Source organism: Ochotona curzoniae, unplaced genomic scaffold, assembly GCF_017591425.1.
Source record: "Ochotona curzoniae isolate NIBS_2020 unplaced genomic scaffold, NIBS_Ocur_1.0 contig_1014, whole genome shotgun sequence".
NCBI classification, from domain to species: Eukaryota; Metazoa; Chordata; class Mammalia; order Lagomorpha; family Ochotonidae; genus Ochotona; species Ochotona curzoniae.
The window spans coordinates 26,998,773-27,018,594 of record NW_024464920.1 but is presented as its reverse complement, the minus strand read 5'-3'; the positions used below and the strand labels follow the sequence as shown (position 1 = coordinate 27,018,594).

Sequence of the window (19,822 nt, the reverse complement as noted above, 5' to 3'; positions counted from 1 at the left end):
ATCATTGCCTTTTTAAATTCTTGGAGCACACAATCCATGGTGTGACAATGGTACAATGATTTACTTATCTGGGAGTGCCCTTTCCTAAATCCACTGCCTTCTTGGAAAGCAGTTCTGTGACTACTTTTATATCAACTCCCCATTGCTGTGAGGAGTGTGCTCTCCAGGGGCTTTTGAAGCACTGAAGACATGCTTGCCTTGCCATATCACAGAACCTGGAGACAGAATAGGTGTTCTTTGTTACATCTCAACTCTATCTTATTGTTTTGACACTATTATTTATAAAGAACATTCCTTTGGGAGCCTATCCATGCCCACTTCTGGGTGTCACACTTCCTCATTTTCCTCACTGCAATCCTTGTCCTTTCTCTTGGCATGCTATTCTTTTTATAAAGATTACTTCCCATTTCATATTTTGAAGTAAGGGTTACCTGTGATAATGTACCTCATAACTGGTTTTTATTATAGTATCCATCTCATTCTCATATTCTCATATTCTCATATTCTGACTCTAGTGCAGAGTGACTTCTGATCATGTTATTTTTCCCACATTCAATCTTGTTTATTAAAAATAGAGGCAAGCATTTATTCTCTGTAATATTCCCTAACTTATAACAAAGGGCAGGTTCTGGCACTGTGGCATAACAGGTAAAACTGCCTTCTTAACCCTGGCACCTGCTGTGGGCACAGATTTCTGTCCCAGCTGCTCCATTTCCAATCCAGATCCCTGCTAATAACCTGGGAAGGCAGCAGAGGATGGCCCAAGGATTTGGGCCCCTGCCACACACAAGAGGGAGATCCGTACAAAGTTCTTGCATGCTAGCTGATAACTCGGCCTTGGCTACTGCAGCTATCTGGGAGAGAACCAGTAGATGAGAGACCTCTCCCTCTGGCTTTCCAATAAATAAATAAAGAAATATTAATTGCAGCTTGTCATCTCAATCAGAAAGTCTGTTCCTGTTCTTCTTGTCTACTCATCATCTAGGTCCCTTGGTACCAAAAACAAAAACAGATACACTCCTATGAGTGCTAGGCTGCTATTTGATTCACTTGTAAAAATATCTCCTAGGGGGTGACATTTTAGCATCTGTATATAGTGATTCATGTATACTTTTACTATAAATTACTCTTCATAGATTTCTCCTGCAAAATATAATCTGGACATTACATTATATTTCTTTTTCTGAAATGAGGTGTGTGGATAACCTATGTATGAATTTCATTTATATATGATAAAAGAGACAGTGTAAAATAGTTGTTATTAAATATCTAGTTTAAACCAATACAGTTGAAAACCACAGGGCTAGAGAGAAATACTTTAGATACAGATATAGATATAGATACAGATAGATATGCCAATCTCCACTCATGAAAACTCTTGGAATGCATCCCAGCTCTGCTTGCAATTCCAGCTTCCTGTTAGTATCTACCCTAGCAAGCTCAAGCAAGGATGGCTAAGTAGTTGAGAGCCTGCCACCCATGGGTGACCTGGATTGAGTCTCCAACTCAGGGCTGCAGCGCCATGCCAAGCCCCAGCCTTTGCAGGCATTTGGGAAGTGAACCAAGGGCTGAGAGCTCTCTTTTTCACTTCTTCTTTGTATCTAAGATAAATGCATATGTACATACATTTTAAGGAAATTTTTAAAGGAAAAACAACTAGTTGTATTATAGGACATGAAAAACAGAATATAGAAGTAATATTCATCTCAACCTTTATATATGTAGGAGGAGAGCCTGTGATAAAAGAAAGGAAAAATAATGATATCCATGAAGATGGAGAATGAGGATGCTAACAGCCTTGGCTAGTGCTGTCTCATATGTAAAATTTTATTACATTGGTCGCTAAAAAAGAATCACTAATACTTAAATTATTATCCCCATAATGATTGGTGTCAATAAAAATGAAGTATTGGTTCTATATTGCAAAATACCCAGCCCACAGAAATCTGAACCAGCCCTTCCTTAATACAGGTTCATTTTCTTGTGTAAGCCATTCGGTCAAGGGATAACTATTCCTCCTGCACCCCAACACCAAACCCAAAGCCACATGGAAATGATGGGTACAGCTAACCATGAAAAAGTCACAAGTGACCAGGACCCCCCAAAATCCATATAAACCTGGACATTTACATGATATGAACACATAAGACAATGAGGCAAAGGGAATACCTAAGGCAACTACATCCAGAATGAAGTTATTTCATCTGCCTCTGAGTTGCCATACCTGTTCTTATTTAGTCCTGTTGGCAAGAAGGAGGAGGAGAAGAGGACTGGGAATGAGGTGGGGAGAGGGAAAAGAGAAAGAAAAGATTAAATGTGTAGAGGAGAAGCATGGGGATGCTCTATAAAACAGTGAGTACTTTAAAGCTCCTCAGAGAAAGAAATTAAGAAAATAGAAGCCATCCTTTGCCTCTAGAGAAAGTGTTTCATTTTCCTTCCTTACTCGAATGTGAATAAAAGTAGTTACAAATGCTCACGTTTATTCTGGAAGTTCTGCGTGGTGTTCAGTGCATTCAGCAAGGAGCGTTTGCTAAAGCCAGCCACCTTGTTGGGAATGCTTTCTGTTTTAATTGTACTCTGTTGTGCTATAAAACCCTTAATTGTTTTCTCTCCCATTGGAATATTTTAAACAAAAACAGGATTTTCTAATTAACTCACTGGAGACTTGTAAGGATATAATGGAGATAACTTGCTCTTATTTTGTCATTTGAAAGTAATTAAACTGAAGTTTGTTATTTAGAGCAAGATCAGGGCTTAAATTACATTCTCAGTTACATTTTTGTGTTTTACTGGCAAAAAGTAAATGAAGAAATCAAATCTCAGCAAGGTAACTTGGGGACATCTTTAAAAGTTATCATTAGTAAAGGTAATTCATGATACATCTTTGAAAGTCAAATATATAAAGCAGCTGTGGCAATTGCAATTATTCAATGAAGGAAAACTATATAAATTTCTCTTCTACTCCAATTTTCTAGATGCTTTAAGTAAACCATATTTTTAAAAGTTGCACTTTTGGTTTAGCAAAGTACAGAAGAACAATTCAATACCAGCAATAAACATCCATTAAGTTCTTTATGTGTCTAACAATCATTTAAATTTATCATTAAATTAATGGGTTGACTTAGAAAATGTTATTGTGAGCTTAAAATTAGGCAGTTGGTTGAAACTACCCAGAGAAGGGTAAAATAACATAGAAATATAAACTTTTAATATTCAGGTAAATTATTCAAGATATGGAATTCAAATTGCAATTTCCTTACTACTAAGTGACGTATGAGATCCCCCTAAAACTCCAGCTGTCTTCATAAGGAACCAGTCCATCTGAGAGTCTTGATTTATGAAATCAAATCAAATCCAAGTTTCACATTTTAAAAAGTAGTTGAGTAAGATTATTGGAATATGAGCTGACTTCAAAAAGAAGTCATAGAAATTGAATTAAAATATGTTTATATATGTAAAACTTTTAAGTGCATGTATAGTTATTTCATGGTACACATTTTTATGAACTTTTAAAGACATAATTACATTTGTTAGAAAACAGAATTTCAGACATGGTGAAAAAAACTACATTTTATGATGTGCAAATAGTTTTTATGTCTTACTTGTATATTATGAGCACATACTTAAATATATGGTATTATAAATATTTTATTGCTTAACCCTCCAACACCTTTTCAGTTAGATATTATTCCCATTACATGAATAAAATACCAAATCATTAGTTAGCTTAAATGGATTTTTTGGGCAAGATTCAATATCTAAGGCGTTGTCTCCAAACTCCATGCAACCTCAAGTTCAGGAAAAAATAGCCTTTTAGAAATCATTAGTTGGGAGAAGGTGTTTCAGTCTGACAGTTAAGACATTAGTATTCCACACCAGAGTGCTTTGTGCCTCATCTATGGCTTCCCTGAGTTCAAACCATGGGAGGCAGCCATGATGGCTTTGATAGCTGGACTCTTGCCACCCACCTAAGAGACTTGGACCAAGTTCTGCTCTCCTAACTTCAACCTGACCCCGCTTGGCCATTGGGGCCACTGGGTAGTAAACCACCAAGGATGGGAGATGACGGATTCTTCCATTCTCTGTTCCTCTGTGTCTTTCCTCCTATCTGTCCTTACTGGTCACTGAGGCACAGAAAAATTGGATGATATCCCTCATGTTCCATAGCAAGGGATAGGGACTAGGTGGTCAGATTTGAAAACCTATGTGCTTAACCAAATGATCTGAGAATGAATGCATTCAGCAAATATTCCTCAAGGGAGTGCTGTGCGGGGCAGTGAGAAGTACCCCCAAACTTTGAACTTAGATATAACTGGGACTGAACCCCAGCTCATTATATAATGAAATGAAGCTTCAGTTATGGAGATCAAAGACCAGGAAAATTCTGAAATGTAAATGTCAGTTTGTTATCTAATACATTGAAATATTTCTTTAAAATCTCTACTTTCTTAAACAAGGCTGCCTCTGGTTTATGTGGACCATGAACTATTAACAGAAAAAAAAATGCTACAAATTATTATGACGCTCATTTTAAAGTAGTAAAATAAAGAAATCTAATGAGAAATTTTCCATGTTCTTTCCCTACCTATAATAATTTACTTTTACTTCACTGTTGCCAGCTGTTTCCATTCTATAGTCCCCTGTGTTGTTAAAAAAAATTTAACCTCAGAGAATACCAATTTGAGTTGGCTTTCATATAAAAATAAATAGACATACATAAGAGATAAGATTCTTCATGGCTTCATGCTGATTACCTTATGTGCCTTTTGTCTAATCTGTACACCCATCAGAGGGAGCCTATGAAACCAAAATCATTTTGTTTCTGTACTGAAACCCTTCAGTAGGAGTTTCTCATCAAATCTATCATAAGACCTTGAGTCTTCCATGAAATGCTCCAGGGGCTCTCCCCCAGTGGCGTGCCCTCTCTCACTCCTCCTCTGTGCCAAGGCTTCTCCCTCCCATCCATTGCTTCTCCCTCCACATGTCTAGAGGCTGTAGCCTCCTGCCCTTTGCTCTTGCTCTATCCTCTTCCTCAGTGACTGTCCTGGTTTTCCCCAGATGTCACCCCCTCCCCACGGCCTTCCCTGATCACATTACAATGAAATATTTCACCCACTACCTCTAGTCCTTAGTGGATTTTTTTCTTTATAGCATTTATCATGTACCTCGTGCATATTTAATGATCTGTATTGCCATGGAAACTGAATTGCCCCAGGAGTCCAGGGGTTGCCTGAGGCTCTGTTGTTTTACTGACACCTGGAACAGTGCCTGGCACTCTTATGGTTGGTAATTTATAATTGTTGTTAATTTTTTCTTTAGCATTTTTTTTCTGTTTTAATATACAGCATGCTGCAGAACAATCAGCTAAGGCAGGTACCCACAGAAGCACTGCAGAACTTGCGAAGCCTTCAGTCGCTGTAAGTATGCATATTGGAAATTACAAAAGGCACTTAATGATCAGTTGTGGAACAGTCATGGAAAATACCCAGTTGATCCTTTTGATATATTCCTTAGTTGAGCAGCAGGCTAAGTAAATGGATCAAAGTTCCTCCCAGTAGTCATTCTTTACACCCTTATTGTGTACGGGAGGGCCTGGTGTTGGAGTTTCATCCAGGGCAGATGAAATCACTGTTCTTGGAGTCGAAAGCCTCTTGCTGTACCCTGGTGTCTCAAGGCACAACTTCTGCTTCCAGAAACTTGTCCTAACTTCCCCTGTAGCACCTTGCACCTGAATTCAAATTAGAAATTACACTTTTCTGGACCTGGTACAATAACCCAGTGCTGGGATCCCATATGGGCATCAATTTGTATCCCAGCTGCTCTGCTTCCCAACCAGCTCCCTGCATGGGGCATGGAAAGGCGTTGTAGGATGGCCTAAGGCCTTGGGAGTCTGCACTCACATTGGAGACTTGAAAGAAGCTCCTGACTTCAGATTGGCTAAGCTCCCACCATTGTGGCCACTTGGGAAATGAGTCGCCAGACAAAGGATCTTTCTGCCTCTCCTCTCTGTACAACTGCATTTCCTATAAAATAATTCCTAAAAGGAAAAGAAAGAAATCACACTTTTCTGTTATCCAAAAATGTATGCCACAACCTGGGTATCTTGGTATCTGAAGTTTTTTCTGTTCTGATGATCTGAGCTATCTTGCAGTCAACTTTTGCTGAATCAACGACTGGGCTTTACTTTAAATTATATGCATACATTTGAGGTAAACCTCAAATCAGGAGACTGAGGTCTCCTCCATGGGTCCTGCAGCCCTGCTGAGCTTCCCCATCACTACCCATAGATGTATTAACGTAGTATCCACAGACACTTACATACATACCTTGCCTCCACAGTGCACACCTGGGTGCCACACAGAGCAGCACACATATGCACCTGGCAACAACATGGTTTCCATACTCTAAACCTGTAACTTCATCAGGACAACTTTCCCTCGCCTTACCCCACCAGCCTCCAAAACAGACATACACAGCCCTTTCCCTCACCTTACCCTACACACACACACACACACACACTCACCTTACCCTACACACACACACACACACACACACCTTTCCCTCACCTTACCCTACACACACACACACACCTAAAACCTCTGAATGAATAAAATCACTTATTCCTCACTAAAGGAACTTTCTCAGCAACCAGCTGGTGGTCTTGGAGCTGGGGTTATAAATCATTGCTTACACCAATTGATTGGCAACTCCTGAGCATGGGCAAGTGTTTACAGTACATTACATGGTCCCAGTATACATGTGGGTAGTACATGCTCTCACTTGACTCACACTGGAGATCCTCATCTGTCAAACAAAACAGTGGTGTCTAGTCAAGAATGAGGAGTGAGACAAATGCATGAAAAAGGCACATAAATATTATAGCCTCAGTTGAAAGTGTTGGGAAGAACCATCAGTGAATTTTCCGGTCAATTGCTTAATGCCTTTTGCTGGGGTGATGGAAGAGAGGAGGAACTTGAGATTGGGAGGTGATACTTTAAGCCTTTGATCTTTTCCTTTTTTTTTTAATGAAAGAAAATCTGTGCTTTGAGATCATTTTGGGCTTTTTAGTCCAGGAAAACAAAGTGACTTCCTGGGTTTTCACCAGCCTATAGCTAAGCAGGCCCACAAGGGCGCCTTTGTGGGATGGGATAGGTCAGCTGCATTTTCAGGAGCTCCTTAATGACACGACAGTATCGGCTCCTCCTTTGTTGCAGGAGCCTTTACCTGAAGGGATGAAGCGGCAGACCTGAGTTGGCTGTCAGTGTCCAGGGCCCCAGGATCTCTAGGCAGCTAAATAGAAATCGAGATAATGGTAGTGGCCAATCGGAACTTGAAACAGCTGCGAGGCAGACAGTAGATAGAAGGATAAGAGCTTGTAACCAAAAGCCACTATCAGCTGAAAGAAGATCACAAACAGAACCCAAACAGAAGTAAAGGCTTTGAGTAAGAGAAAACCATGAATCTTTTGTTCATGCCAATTGGGTGGTGGCTCTTTGATAAAGGTGTTCAGATTTGGTTTCCTCTAGTCCAGATAGAGACTGTTCACCAGGTGTCTCTTGCATTTGGTTTCTAGTTCACACAAAGGAGTACATTTTGAAACCTTATAAAAATGTGTTCCCTGAGGAAAGGTCAAGGGTTACCTTTCTTGTATGACATTCACCCCATCCGAATTGAAGCATCTAGATAGACTCAGCCCCTGTTCACACTGGCTTATACCAGCTGGATTTTATGTAACGTCCATTGGGGTCCCGCTTGCCCAGGGTGCAGACAGACCAATGTGAGGTGTTGAATGTTGGCAGTGTGTACTGAGGTGACACATTTTCTCATTGATGTTTGCAGCTCTGATAAAAGAATTGAGATTTGTCAAAGTATTATGAATATAGTTTTACTCACCAGCTGTGTAGTCACTGTATAATAGCCAGTGAAGGAGCCCACCCTCTCCCCATGCCCTGGGAGCACACCAGGCCATTTGGAGACTACAGGGAACCTTTTGAAAGTTTTGTGCCGCTCTGAATTCTAAGTGTTTAATTGTATCCTTCTGGCTTCCTTGAAGCAGTTCCAAACATAAAAACATGAGTTTGGATTTAGTGGTTACTGCAAGGGTACATGCCAAATCCATTCTGCATTCATGTTCCAGCCTTTGCTTCTGCCTTTGTACAGCTTCCCTACCAGGAAGAGTAACAATAAGGGTGTGCCTTGGTCTCATCCGTGTTGGCAACCCTTTAGAAGCCTCCACTCGGCCATCTGTCTCTTCCTAAGCTGAGGTCAACCCCTAGGTGGTCACTCAGCGGTTTTTGTCCCTGGTTTCTCCTCTTATTTCCACTCTTGAATTCACTTGTACTATACATTCTCTCTCTCAGTGAAGTCCTTCTCACTTGACAGGGGCCATGAGCTCACCTCTCTCCACTTTCCTGTCCTTGTGACTTGGGCTGTGGGACATCTCAACAGTGGTGGCACAGAGGAGTCATCTAGAGTTCACAAGCCCATGCTGCCCCTGGAAAAATTGGGATCAGAGTCTCTGAGCAGTGGAGCCATGTGTCAGCCTTTTCTAACTGGGCTAAATGTAGCAGGTGTTTCTTAGCGTGAAGAATAGGAAGTCTTGGCATCAGTATTAAATTGCAGATGATCTACAGACTTGTATTCTTTTCAAACATGAATAATAACAAAATCCATACCCTGCATTCCAATTGGAGGTAATAATGTACTTAGAATGGTAAAGTTAGGCATTGTTTGTATTAAATTGAAATCAACTTGCATCTGCCCATCAACACTATTGATAACCTAGGAAAGGCAAAGCTTAGGCAACATTTGATCTCCATTCATGTGTGCTCTGAAGATTGCCATTCAGATCTGGTCTGCAGAACCTTGGATCTGGAGTAAATGTACCCCAGTTTCTTTATCCACTCCTCTTTTGGCAAGCACGTGGGTTGTTTACATGTCTCCACTATTATGTATAGTGTTGTTACAAACACAGGGTTGAAGTTCACTTTCTCAGTTGCAGATTTCATTTCCTTTGGATATTTTCGGGGGTCTTCTGTCCAGCAGGCCCCAAGACCACCAAGGGGTGAGGCGACAGTGCTCTACTGTAGCGGAGGAACTAGAGACAAACTGTTGGTGAAGGATGTCTTTATTTTAGAGAAGTCACAAGCTTATATAGTTAGGAAAAGGGGGCAGGCACAAGGGCAGTCCCAACAGTACCTCCACCCAATGATCATATTGTGACAGCTTAGTAGGTATGTCTATCTCTTTGGACCTTCCAATGATGTTAAAGATCAGAAACCACAGGAAGCTGTGTCTCAGGGCAAACTCTTTACCTGGCTGAAAACCACGATGAATGTAGCATTTGACTTCCTAGAGTTGTTTACAAAGGACATTCTAGCATATTTCGTTAAAAAGCCAGAGAAGAGAGACAGGGGTACATCGCTCTTGCTGCATTCCCAGTGAACAGGTCGTGTTGGGGGTTCTATTATTTGAGACTATTGTCAGAAGTTCTCCCCAGGACACAGTGTGCCATGTGCCTATGGCCTCCCACTTGGGCTAGGCAGGCAGAGATCCAAGGGCCATCTCCCATGGGATATATTCCCAGGAGTGGAATACTACTCAGTCATTAAAAAGAATGACATTTTACTATTTGCAACGAAACGGTCCCAAATGGAGACCATTATACTCAGTGAAATTAGCTAATCCCAAAAAGACAGATATCATATATTCTCTCTGACATGATGAAACCTTCATGCAAAATACAAGACAATAGATGTATAGGCAGACACGTGTGTGTGTGTATGTAAGTGTGTATTCAAGTAGAAAAACTGTACTCCCAAATAAAAGGAGGATACCCAAAGAAACTTTTAAATACACTTGAAAATATGACTTTCTACCATTGCTTGTACCTACAATGCCATGATGCACTTAAATAGCAGAATGTTGGACTTGTGACTAATGCTGTAATTATATAGGGGAGAACAAGGAATAGGAGGAATTGAGAGGTGGGAGTGGATATTTATACCTGTAAAACTATATCATGGGGAGAAAAAAGAACCTTGGACCTCTGCTTGGGCTTACTTGATGAGAAGTTCTGACATAATCCTAGGTGACTTTTATGTTAAATATTTTTTGAGAAATTGAGAGTTTCATGAACTACTACACTAGCAAAGTGGCCTACAAATTCTAAATGGTTGAGAATCACTTTGCATTCTCATTCCATTCAAATGAATGTGGTTTCATTGAATACAGTTTAAGCAACTTGATATATTGAAATTAGTAACATTGCTATGATGAATAAACAAGTTGTAATCATGTTTCAGGGATGTAATTTTTCATCTATTCCACATTAGCATAAGCTATTTTGTTTCTTTCATAATGAAAACACATAGATGCGTTTGTCCTCTTTGTGTCTCATGGTACTGATAACTTTGTAAGTCCCTGAGCCTGCACTGCACAGTGTGTGCACTTGGCTTCTGACATGCCAGTAACTTTCAAATTGGATTTTGTAATGTAATCAAATGCAAGCTAATTTGTTTTTTGGAAAAGAATAGACAATGTAATCAGAATTCACATAAAGTTACATGTTCTCAAGAGACTTTTGGCATTACAGATATGGATATATGAGGGTCAAATTACAGTGATTTGATCAAAGCTCAAAACTTAACCCTCCTGGATCTTCACATTTTTGTAATACGGGGTGAGAAACCAATCTGTGAAAACCCTTTGTCCCATTTGTGGGGACCATTATGAATTTGGAGTATCTCATTGTCTTTCATGAAGTTTACAATGATCTCGAAGAGAATTGCATTTTCACATGTACCCAACCAAAGCATGAGTATTATTTAATACATGGTTCAATTTCATTCTAGCTCTGTATTAGCAAAGGTAACTTTGGAATGTGCACAATCACAAAGATAATGAGTTAGGAAAGAGAAAAAGAAAAAGAAACGTATCTTCATTGTATCCTCTGCTGTCCAATAAGCAAATATTCAGCTTCAAAAATCAGATTTTTTGAAAACTATGTTTAAAAAAATGTCAAATTCCAACCCGAAACATGATCTGATGGTGTATCTTATTGTGATAATATCATTGTAGAGACTCTGAAATGTCAATAACTGTACCCCGACTCTTCTTAAGAGAGTTCTAAAAACAGACCGAATTTTGGAGGGGGAGGTAATAGGAACAGTCGAGAGGACTGAGTAAAGAGGAAGAGGTGGGGCTCACAATGCTTAGCAGGTATAAGGCAAACCTAGTAAAAGGAACTAGTCTTCCCCTATTAGCATCTGAGGTACCACTGGATTTCAGAGCCAAAATACAGAAGGAAGTACCAGAAGACTAGGAAATGTAAGCAGATACAAAGAAAAGGAAGGTGAGATAACCAAGAGGATAAGAGTAAGGGATCAAAGGAGTTTTAAAAATAAAAGAAAAAAGCAGTGGTTTTAGTATTAACAACTAAAAGGAAAAACCTGACGATATGTTAAGCATTAAGCCAGAGAACATCAATGAGATTTGGATGGGCAGGAAGTAGGAGATGCTCCTGGTCATGAGTCCCAAAATTAACAGTGGAAAATATTCAAGATACTCATCTTGGCTAGAGGAATAGGAGAAAAGTTTGAGAAAAGGTGAATGGAGATACTGGACTATCAAAATGGATTGTTCAGGTTTGAAAGGAATAGTAATGCAGAAGAACTGTAGACTCGCATTAGGGGAATGACATAGAGTACAGTTTTAGGGAGATGAATCTGGGAGCTGCCAACAGGATTAATTAAAGAGATAAGAGATCAAAGGCAAAAAGACTAGCTCTGAGGCTGTTACAGTAACACAGGTGTGAAGAGATAAGAGTCCTAACTAGACAGTGAAAATGGAGAGGCTCAGATATGAAGATAACTGGAGAAAGCTTGGTGAATGATTGGCTGGAAGGCACTGGAAAATTTGAAAATGACCCCTTGATTTCAAACTCCAGTGGTTCCCTGGAGACTAATGATGCCCCCAACCAAAAGAAAGTCTTTGTTTACTATGGAGAAAAATTAAATTGAAGCAGTTACTTCTCTCATTACTCTAGCATAGATCATCTCCTTGTTAGAAAATTCACGGTGGCAGTGATCTCTGAAAAACTTAATGGAATTTGATCTTAAAATACAGTCTTCCCTGGAGTCTTCCCCTCCGCGGGGGTGCCAGGGAAATGAAGGTTGAGATCCTTGACTGCTTTTCATCAGTCATAGTCTCTGAGCATTACATTTTAGAAACCCAATTGAAGACTTAGTCTCCCCAAGCTGAAGCATTTGAAAGAACATAGTTACCTCTTCAGAGACAAGGCTAAAATCATGATTGTCTTCCTGGCAACCACATTATGTTGACATGTAAATAAATGGAGGAAGAGGAAAAACAAAGCAAATGTCTTAGGTAAGCCATCATGATGTTTACATGAATTCGCATGTTTCATTATCTGCTCTAGAAAACAGGAAATTTCCCATCTTTTCAGGAAGTTTATTAAAAGGTGGCACTTGGTAGTTGTACCATGACTATGTACAAACAACAATCGCCAGACCAGTAGTGAATCTGATAACCTAGTGAATTCACATAAGTCAATAGGAATTCAAATTTTAACAGTTCATGTACCTAAAAACTTAACTTTATTATTATAATGGTCTTATGAGAAATTCAGCCCCAGTGATCAACTGATTCCAGTGTAATAAAGTATCAAAGTAGTCGTAGTCAAATAAGACCATAAGGACATATGCACTTTATTGAATTATGTACCAACTTGGAACTATATGGTTTTCATTTTATTGAAAAAGTTGAGCAATGATTGAGAATACTTTTATTTCTCCACATTTATAAGTGAACTAAGTCACTGTAGTCCTCCACTATTCACGACTGGTTCAAAATGGACTCACAAAATGTGCAAATGTATGTAGTGTGTGAGAAAATTGTTATCTCTTTAAAACTTACAAAGGCAAAACGCTTATCACAATGGAGAATAGCAATGCCAGTCATGAAAGTCCCATGCTTCACAGTTCTGTTGAGTTTAAGAATCCCCATAAACTGCATTGTGCAGCTGCAAGCTTCTTTACACTTCTAGCTGTTTTTCCCTCCTAGTCATCTGTGTTAATAATTGACACTATTACAACTATCTCAGATATGGAATAGCCAAGATCAGTGGCTTATCTTTTGACGAAGGCTTTCTTCCTTGTAGTTAATGGCTCATCTAAGGCATTCTCAAACAAAGGTATAAGTTTATGTGATAATTTGGCAAGGTGACATATACAAGACATATAAAGGACCATTTTTTGAAACAACAATAGCAAGAGTGAGCTCATGGGTTCTCTAATCCCTACAATCATGCTATTTATAAATTCAAAGTTCTTTTAGGAGTGTGGAACAGATTCACAAAACATTTCTCTTAAAAGTGGATTTCTGTAGTTAACCCTTTTTACTTAAAAACTTCAGGAGAAATGAGCTAGCTGTTGGCTTTGATCATGACCTCTATATAAGAGATGAACTTTTTGCCTGTTGCTTTCCAGCTCTTTGCCACGTAGACTCTGATGCCATTATGTTCACAGTGAACTTGCAGTTCTGTTTTTACTTTCCATAATGATAGATAGTGTTCATCCGTGTTCTTGCATGGTTTTCATCCAGAAGGCTGCATCATCATAACTTTCTTACTTTCCTCTCTGGCAACATCTAGTGAGTCTCCCGCCCCCTCCCCCACGTTCTTTTAGGCTCTCTTCTTTAACATTACTCATAATAGGTCCTGCCTCCCCATGTCCACTTCCGGAGGCATTCATATTTCTCATTTTAATGACTACAATGTCTCAGTCATTTCCTCTCCCGCTAATCTTTTCAACACCCTATTATCAGATGATCCATTTATTGTGTATATCAGCAGCTAGTACGTGACCATCTTTCAGAGAAGCAGGTGTACTCAGACCTTAAAGATTGCTTGGTGGAGGTGAAACATTTTTCATAGACACGCCACTCAGCAGCCATCTGTAAGTGAAATTATTCAGACTCCAAGTACTTCCTTGAATATTCAACATTATTAAAGCCTGTTGGGGGCACTGGATGATCTTGACAATGGTAAGAGAAACAACCCAAAAAACCTTGGGAGACAGTCTCCTTGTCCAAATGCCTTGAGCAGCAGAATCTCTAGTAATTGAGTTCTTCAGCCTCAACTCTTCCCTCCCTCCACTGAAGTTATTTCAGCATAAACCCTGAAATCATGATAAACTCATTTCATTCATGCTGTAGTGAATGTTCCTTAGTGGTGATATTGCAGACTCACACCTAACAAGAATGCTGCACCAGATAGGTGATGACAGGGCTTTCCTTAGCCAGAAAAGATGTGTGCACTGTATTTTCTCTGTAATGCAAGCCTTGCTGTACCACCCCTTAAAACATGCAACAGAGTTCGAACAAATAATGTAAAGGATGTTTGGAGTATAGAGAACCAGTAGTCCTGCTAGTCCATATGATCAAAACAAGCAAAACAGTCTCCTATAGAGATAAATGTAATTACAACTATTTGAGAAACTACAAAAAGAACAGCAACAATGACAACACTTTTAAAAGGAGAAAACCATACCACTCCTTAAATGGGAAAATGTGCTTCAAATTAAAAAAAAAAATAAATCCTTTGTAGAATAGTTTTACAAAACTCATCCACACACATTCTCACCTTTTATTTTCCATAGTAATTCTGTGATGTTGTAATTCTGCTTTGTAGATGTGCAAGTTGGCCTCAGAGACATGAATCATCATGTCCTCAGATCCCAGGGCTACTCAGTGGCTGAGTGTTGACCTAAATGTATATGCCCATTGTATGGGTGATTTTAGGTGATCTAGAAAATTGGGTAAAAGTGTTATTTATTATTTCAATGTAAGGAAAATAAAATGGATACCATTTACCATATAGCAAGCACATTTCAGATGATATTTCAGGATTAATTGAGGTGTTATTCCCAGCATTAACATGGTTTCTTTTGCTGTCCAAATGTTGCTATGCAAGTTTCGTGTGCTCCCTCCGTTACATTTTTGATGGTTGTTTAAATGCCAAAATCATTGTTAGGAGCTTTCTCTGAGAATGTGCCATCTGTCACATATCAACACTCCATTGCCAGAACCAAGATGTTATATTCATCAAGGTATCAGGAACAAACGTTTTTGCCGTGTTGTATTGTATGTGTGCACATATATATGCATACACATGTCACAATAGTACTAAAAGGTGCAAAATAAGGATGATTTCTCTTAACTGTCTCTGTTTTGAAGGATAAAACAGTCTACGTTTCTCAGAACTGAAATTCACTGACAATCAAATCCTCATTTTAATCACCTTTTGCATAAGCAACGTTTTTGGCTGAATGGCTTCATAGTCAGAAGACACAGCATAAATTGCTAACCAGCTTTAGACAATAATAATTTAAAATCAGTAGAACCCAGTAAATGCACAAAGCCCCATTGTTTTTTATTTCCTTGAATCATAGAACAATTCTATCAGATAGAAATTATCCCTTTTGTCCACATGTGAAAGCTAAGGTCGAGTGACTTGGCCATGGCCACATAGCTGCTGTAGTAGCTTGAACCTGAGACTTCCCACTCCACGTCTCTTCACTAATTCACACTGAGTTGCCTACACACAGACTCCTTTTGTAACTTACATAAATTAGGAATAACAAAGGAACACTTAAAGACCAGAGCTGTGTAGTCATTTTTGTTGCTTTCTGATGAGTATGCAGTAGAACCATCTTTTGTATGTGTGTGTGATTTAAAATGTATGTTGAGTGATGTTGATCTGTGCGTCCAGCATATGAATAGAGAATAACCACCTGCCTGAAAAGACCTGATTGACACAGCATGAGCCTTTTGTTTTATCACTGAACAGACACAACTTGCACCCTGCCAGCTGCTTGTCCATGATCTTAACCTTGTTATGTAACAACCACCTGTATGAGTGACTAGATAATTAATTCTTTCTTCTAGGAATTATCTTTGGGATCTTACATTAAGATTATGTTCAATACAGGAGCATGAAGATTGGTGGTTTCCAGGGCTGGTGGCTAAGGAGGGATGTTGGTGAAAAGGCCCAAAGTCTAAATTAAACAAAATAAATTTTAGGGATTTACTAGAGAGCTTGTGGCTAATAACAATGTCTTATATACTTAAAAATCACTAAAAGATTAGATCATAGATGTTCTCATCACATAAAGATGATAAGTGAGGGAGGTGATGGGTATGTTAATTAATATGACTTAATCATTTCACAATGTACACATATAGCCAAACACCACATTGTACACCATAAGTATATGCAATTTTTATTTGTCAGTTATACCTTAATAAAGCTGAGAGGGGAAGATTAAATCAGATAATGCCTTTGAGAGTAATTACATACCACTCTCTAAATTAGAGTTGGACCACTGAGACCAAGTGGATACAACATAACAGTACATTTGGAAGGTACAACATTCCTGCTGAACAGTAGTCCTGCTACTTTTTAATTATCGAACTCTATCTTGGTAGAACATCAAGCCTGTGATTATAAAGTAAAATTAAAATGTTGCAAAAATTCAAAGGGAAGTAGAGTAAGGAGGGAGGGAGGGAAAGGAATGAAGTATCATTATATTCTTGGGATTATTATTAATAAGCTACATGAACTCTGTTCTGTTTATATTACTTTTAAAAAGAGAAAGAAGAAATATCATTTATTGGGAGCCTTTTCTGTAAATGTAAACATTTACACCTTTCTTGAAGGTTTGTCATTTTCAAGACTTTTAGAAGTGTCTTGTACTTTTGATACATATGTCTGTCGCCTAGAATACAAACACTCACATTAGGACATCTCCTCCAGCCTTAAAAATGCAGTGGCTCAGTTGGCTAATCCTCCATCTGCAAGCTTTGAGATCCCGTACGGGCACCAGTTTATGTCCCAGCTGCTTCACTCCCCATTCAGCTCCCTGCTTGGAGCGTGGGAAAGCAGCAGAGGGCAGCCCGAAGCCTTGGGTCCCTGCCCTGCATGGGATACCCAGAAGCTCCTGGTCCTGACTTTGGATCAGTTTGGCTCCAGTAGTAGTGGCCATTTGGGGAGTAAGTCAGGGGACAGAAGATGTCTATATTTCTCCTTTCTGTAAAGCTTGATATTCAGTAAAAATAAATAAATCTTTAAAAAGCAAAGAAAAGAAAGTCTCTATTTGATGAGTGCCACAGTTAAGAGGAGTTTACACATGGTCTTTACTTCTCATCAAGCACTATCAGCCCCTGTTCCCCTTATCTGGACGTGGGCCCAGGTATTGCTGCCAGGGGAAGGGGGAAGAGATAGTGGCGAGTTTGCCTAAACATTTCGAGCTCGCTTCGAGCTGTTCAGAAAGGGCTTCTGCTGCCACCCACCGTTGTTATTCTACTGACAGTACCTGTGGGTGGGCTATGACATGCTGGCCTTCCTTCAAAATGTTTTCCAAGTCATCTTATCTCAGTGGTCATCACAAATTGGCCCAGGATCGGTAAGGTATTTCTTGTTCACTTTCAGTAAGTGCCAGTAGGAGCAGGAGGACGATTGTAGTGACATATGTGACCAAAAGTGAGGAAGCTGCTTACCGCAGGGATCAGCTCCCTGCCACAGAGAATTCTCTATTTCCAAATTGTTTAAATTTGGTTTGCAAGGGATTATTTTGTGATCCTCGTGCTTCCTGCATCTGTTTAGTCTTAAATGCTTCCGGAAACATTTTTTAAAATCCTCTCGTGATTTTCTGATCCTTTCTAATACACGAACTGCTTAAAATGCAACTCTTTTTTTTTTTTAATCCTAGCTTTGAAAATGCAAACAAATGTGAGTCTTAACAGATTGGAACAAAAATGAGGGCTGTTGGAAGTGTAGCTGTAACAAGGTGGCTCTATTGTTCATACATCTTAGGGGAAAATTTCCAAGTACCTGCGTTTTGTCACTTCCATGAGAAAAGCTGAGACATTTGAAATAGAGCCAGTGTTTCTGCTGGATTGGGGCAAAGTACGGGTACCGCACTCCCTCTGCTGGCTCCGGTGCTGTAGCAGCTCATTGGCCCGACCTCTTCTTAGGTGTATTTCTTCATTTGAGGAAAGAAAAAAAGGAGGCAAAAGCTGGAAACCTGTTAATTGTATTACTCATTTAAAATTGTCGAGAAAGTCAGCAGTTATCAGGCTGTTCACTGCTGTGCCACTTCTCTCTCTGGTTTGCATCTCAACAGCCATTTAAAAATTGCTCAGGTTCTCTCTCATAACTGAAGTCACCTTTACCCAAGAACTTAATGAATCAACTAGTTGTAGGTTCAAAAACGTCCAGGACTGCAAAGGTCTTCTTCTGGCTTGGAAAGAAGGCGGGATAGTGTCTACCTGCCGGTGTCAGGAAGAAAAGCTGAAAGATCTTCCTGCTGATGTTTCCTACCCCAGAGGAGGCCACTTGGGTGCCTGAAGGCGTGTCACCCACAAGCCAGGGAGAGCATCAGAAGCAATGGTTCAAGGCATGATGGAAGCGAGAACATGGCTCCAGTGTCAGGAAGTCTGGGTGCCCTGGACCCTGTTTCTGCTTGCTCCTCGGCATGAGTCAGGATTCCCTGGACAGGCCATGCCTTCCCTGGGCTTTCCTCTCTTGCCCATCCTTGCTTACCTGCTTCCCTCCCTAGGCGTCTGGATGCCAACCACATCAGCTACGTGCCTGCCAGCTGTTTCAGAGGCTTGCATTCTCTGCGGCACCTGTGGCTGGATGACAACGCTCTGACAGAAATTCCTGTCCAGGCTTTCAGAAGTTTATCGGCATTGCAGGCCATGACCTTGGCCCTGAACAAAATACACCACATACCAGACTATGCCTTCGGGAACCTCTCCAGCTTGGTAGTTCTGTAAGTTTTATTCTCTCTCTTAACAGTTCTCTCTTAACAGTTTCTGAATTCACTGAGAGGCACTGGCCCTTAGGTGCTGAACTTTCAAAGCTTGAATGGGGACATTTTAAGGGATGGAAACTCCTAGAGCCCCTCCCCAATATGCTCCATAAATGTTTCAGTTACATGAATGACTCAAACAACATTTATCAAGCACCTGCTAAGTGCCAGACACTGTTGGGCATACAAAGATAGTAAAACATGACGTCTGCCTCAGGAGAACCCATTGTGTATGGCACAAGTAATCATTACACTGTACAGTTAGTACAATAACCAAAGATAATAAGGAGCCCGTATTTTTATAATCACCAGTTCAGGTCAAACTGGAAAAATGGCTTTACTATTTAACTTCGTAGTATTTATGAATATTATTAATATCTAATAAGAACTTCTTGAGCCAGTGAAAGAAAAAGGACCACTCAGCTTTGATGGGAGCTACGCATTTATGCAGCTTTCCCCTGTTATGTCTAGATGTTGTTACTTTAGTAAAGCACGGTGATTCTTAACTAATAGTTTGCAAAATAGTCCTTCAAAGTATAACAGTATGCCTGACATGGTGTAATAGTATGGCCAATTAATGCCATTTTCAGAAATTCAACTATGACTTTTCACTTTTCCCTTTTAAACCTGTTTTCCACAAACTCCCTTTGGGAGCTGGTCCAATTTTCAATTGTATATGCACCTGCTTTCATCGTTCCCTGGGCTGGTTTACCAGCTGAGCCAAGGATGACAGTTATATGCACTAACACTGAGTCAGCATAACTGGGCAGCCCAAAAAGACCTGATCCCCTTTCCCTGTCACTGAAATCATTAACCGGTAGCTCACCCATGGGAAGGCAGCCAAGCTTTAACAGAAAATGTGTGAGCACACCGAGGACCTACCCCCAGCGTCCTGGTGCCACTTTCGATGGGTAGCTTTGCTTTACAGT

The 19,822-nt window shown here is 39.9% G+C and overlaps 1 protein-coding gene across 3 annotated transcripts in view; it reads left to right on the top strand.

The window, feature by feature from the left end:
- Positions 1-19,822, top strand: part of LGR5 (leucine rich repeat containing G protein-coupled receptor 5) — a 117,813-nt gene that overhangs the window by 73,487 nt on the left and 24,504 nt on the right. For 2 of the 3 annotated variants that reach the window (XM_040981722.1, XM_040981731.1), the window contains exons 4-5: positions 5,346-5,417; positions 18,639-18,854. In XM_040981722.1, coding sequence (XP_040837656.1) covers positions 5,346-5,417; positions 18,639-18,854 — 288 coding nt within the window. The remainder of the gene's footprint in view (positions 1-5,345; positions 5,418-18,638; positions 18,855-19,822) is intronic. The other variant, XM_040981742.1, reaches the window with a different exon arrangement.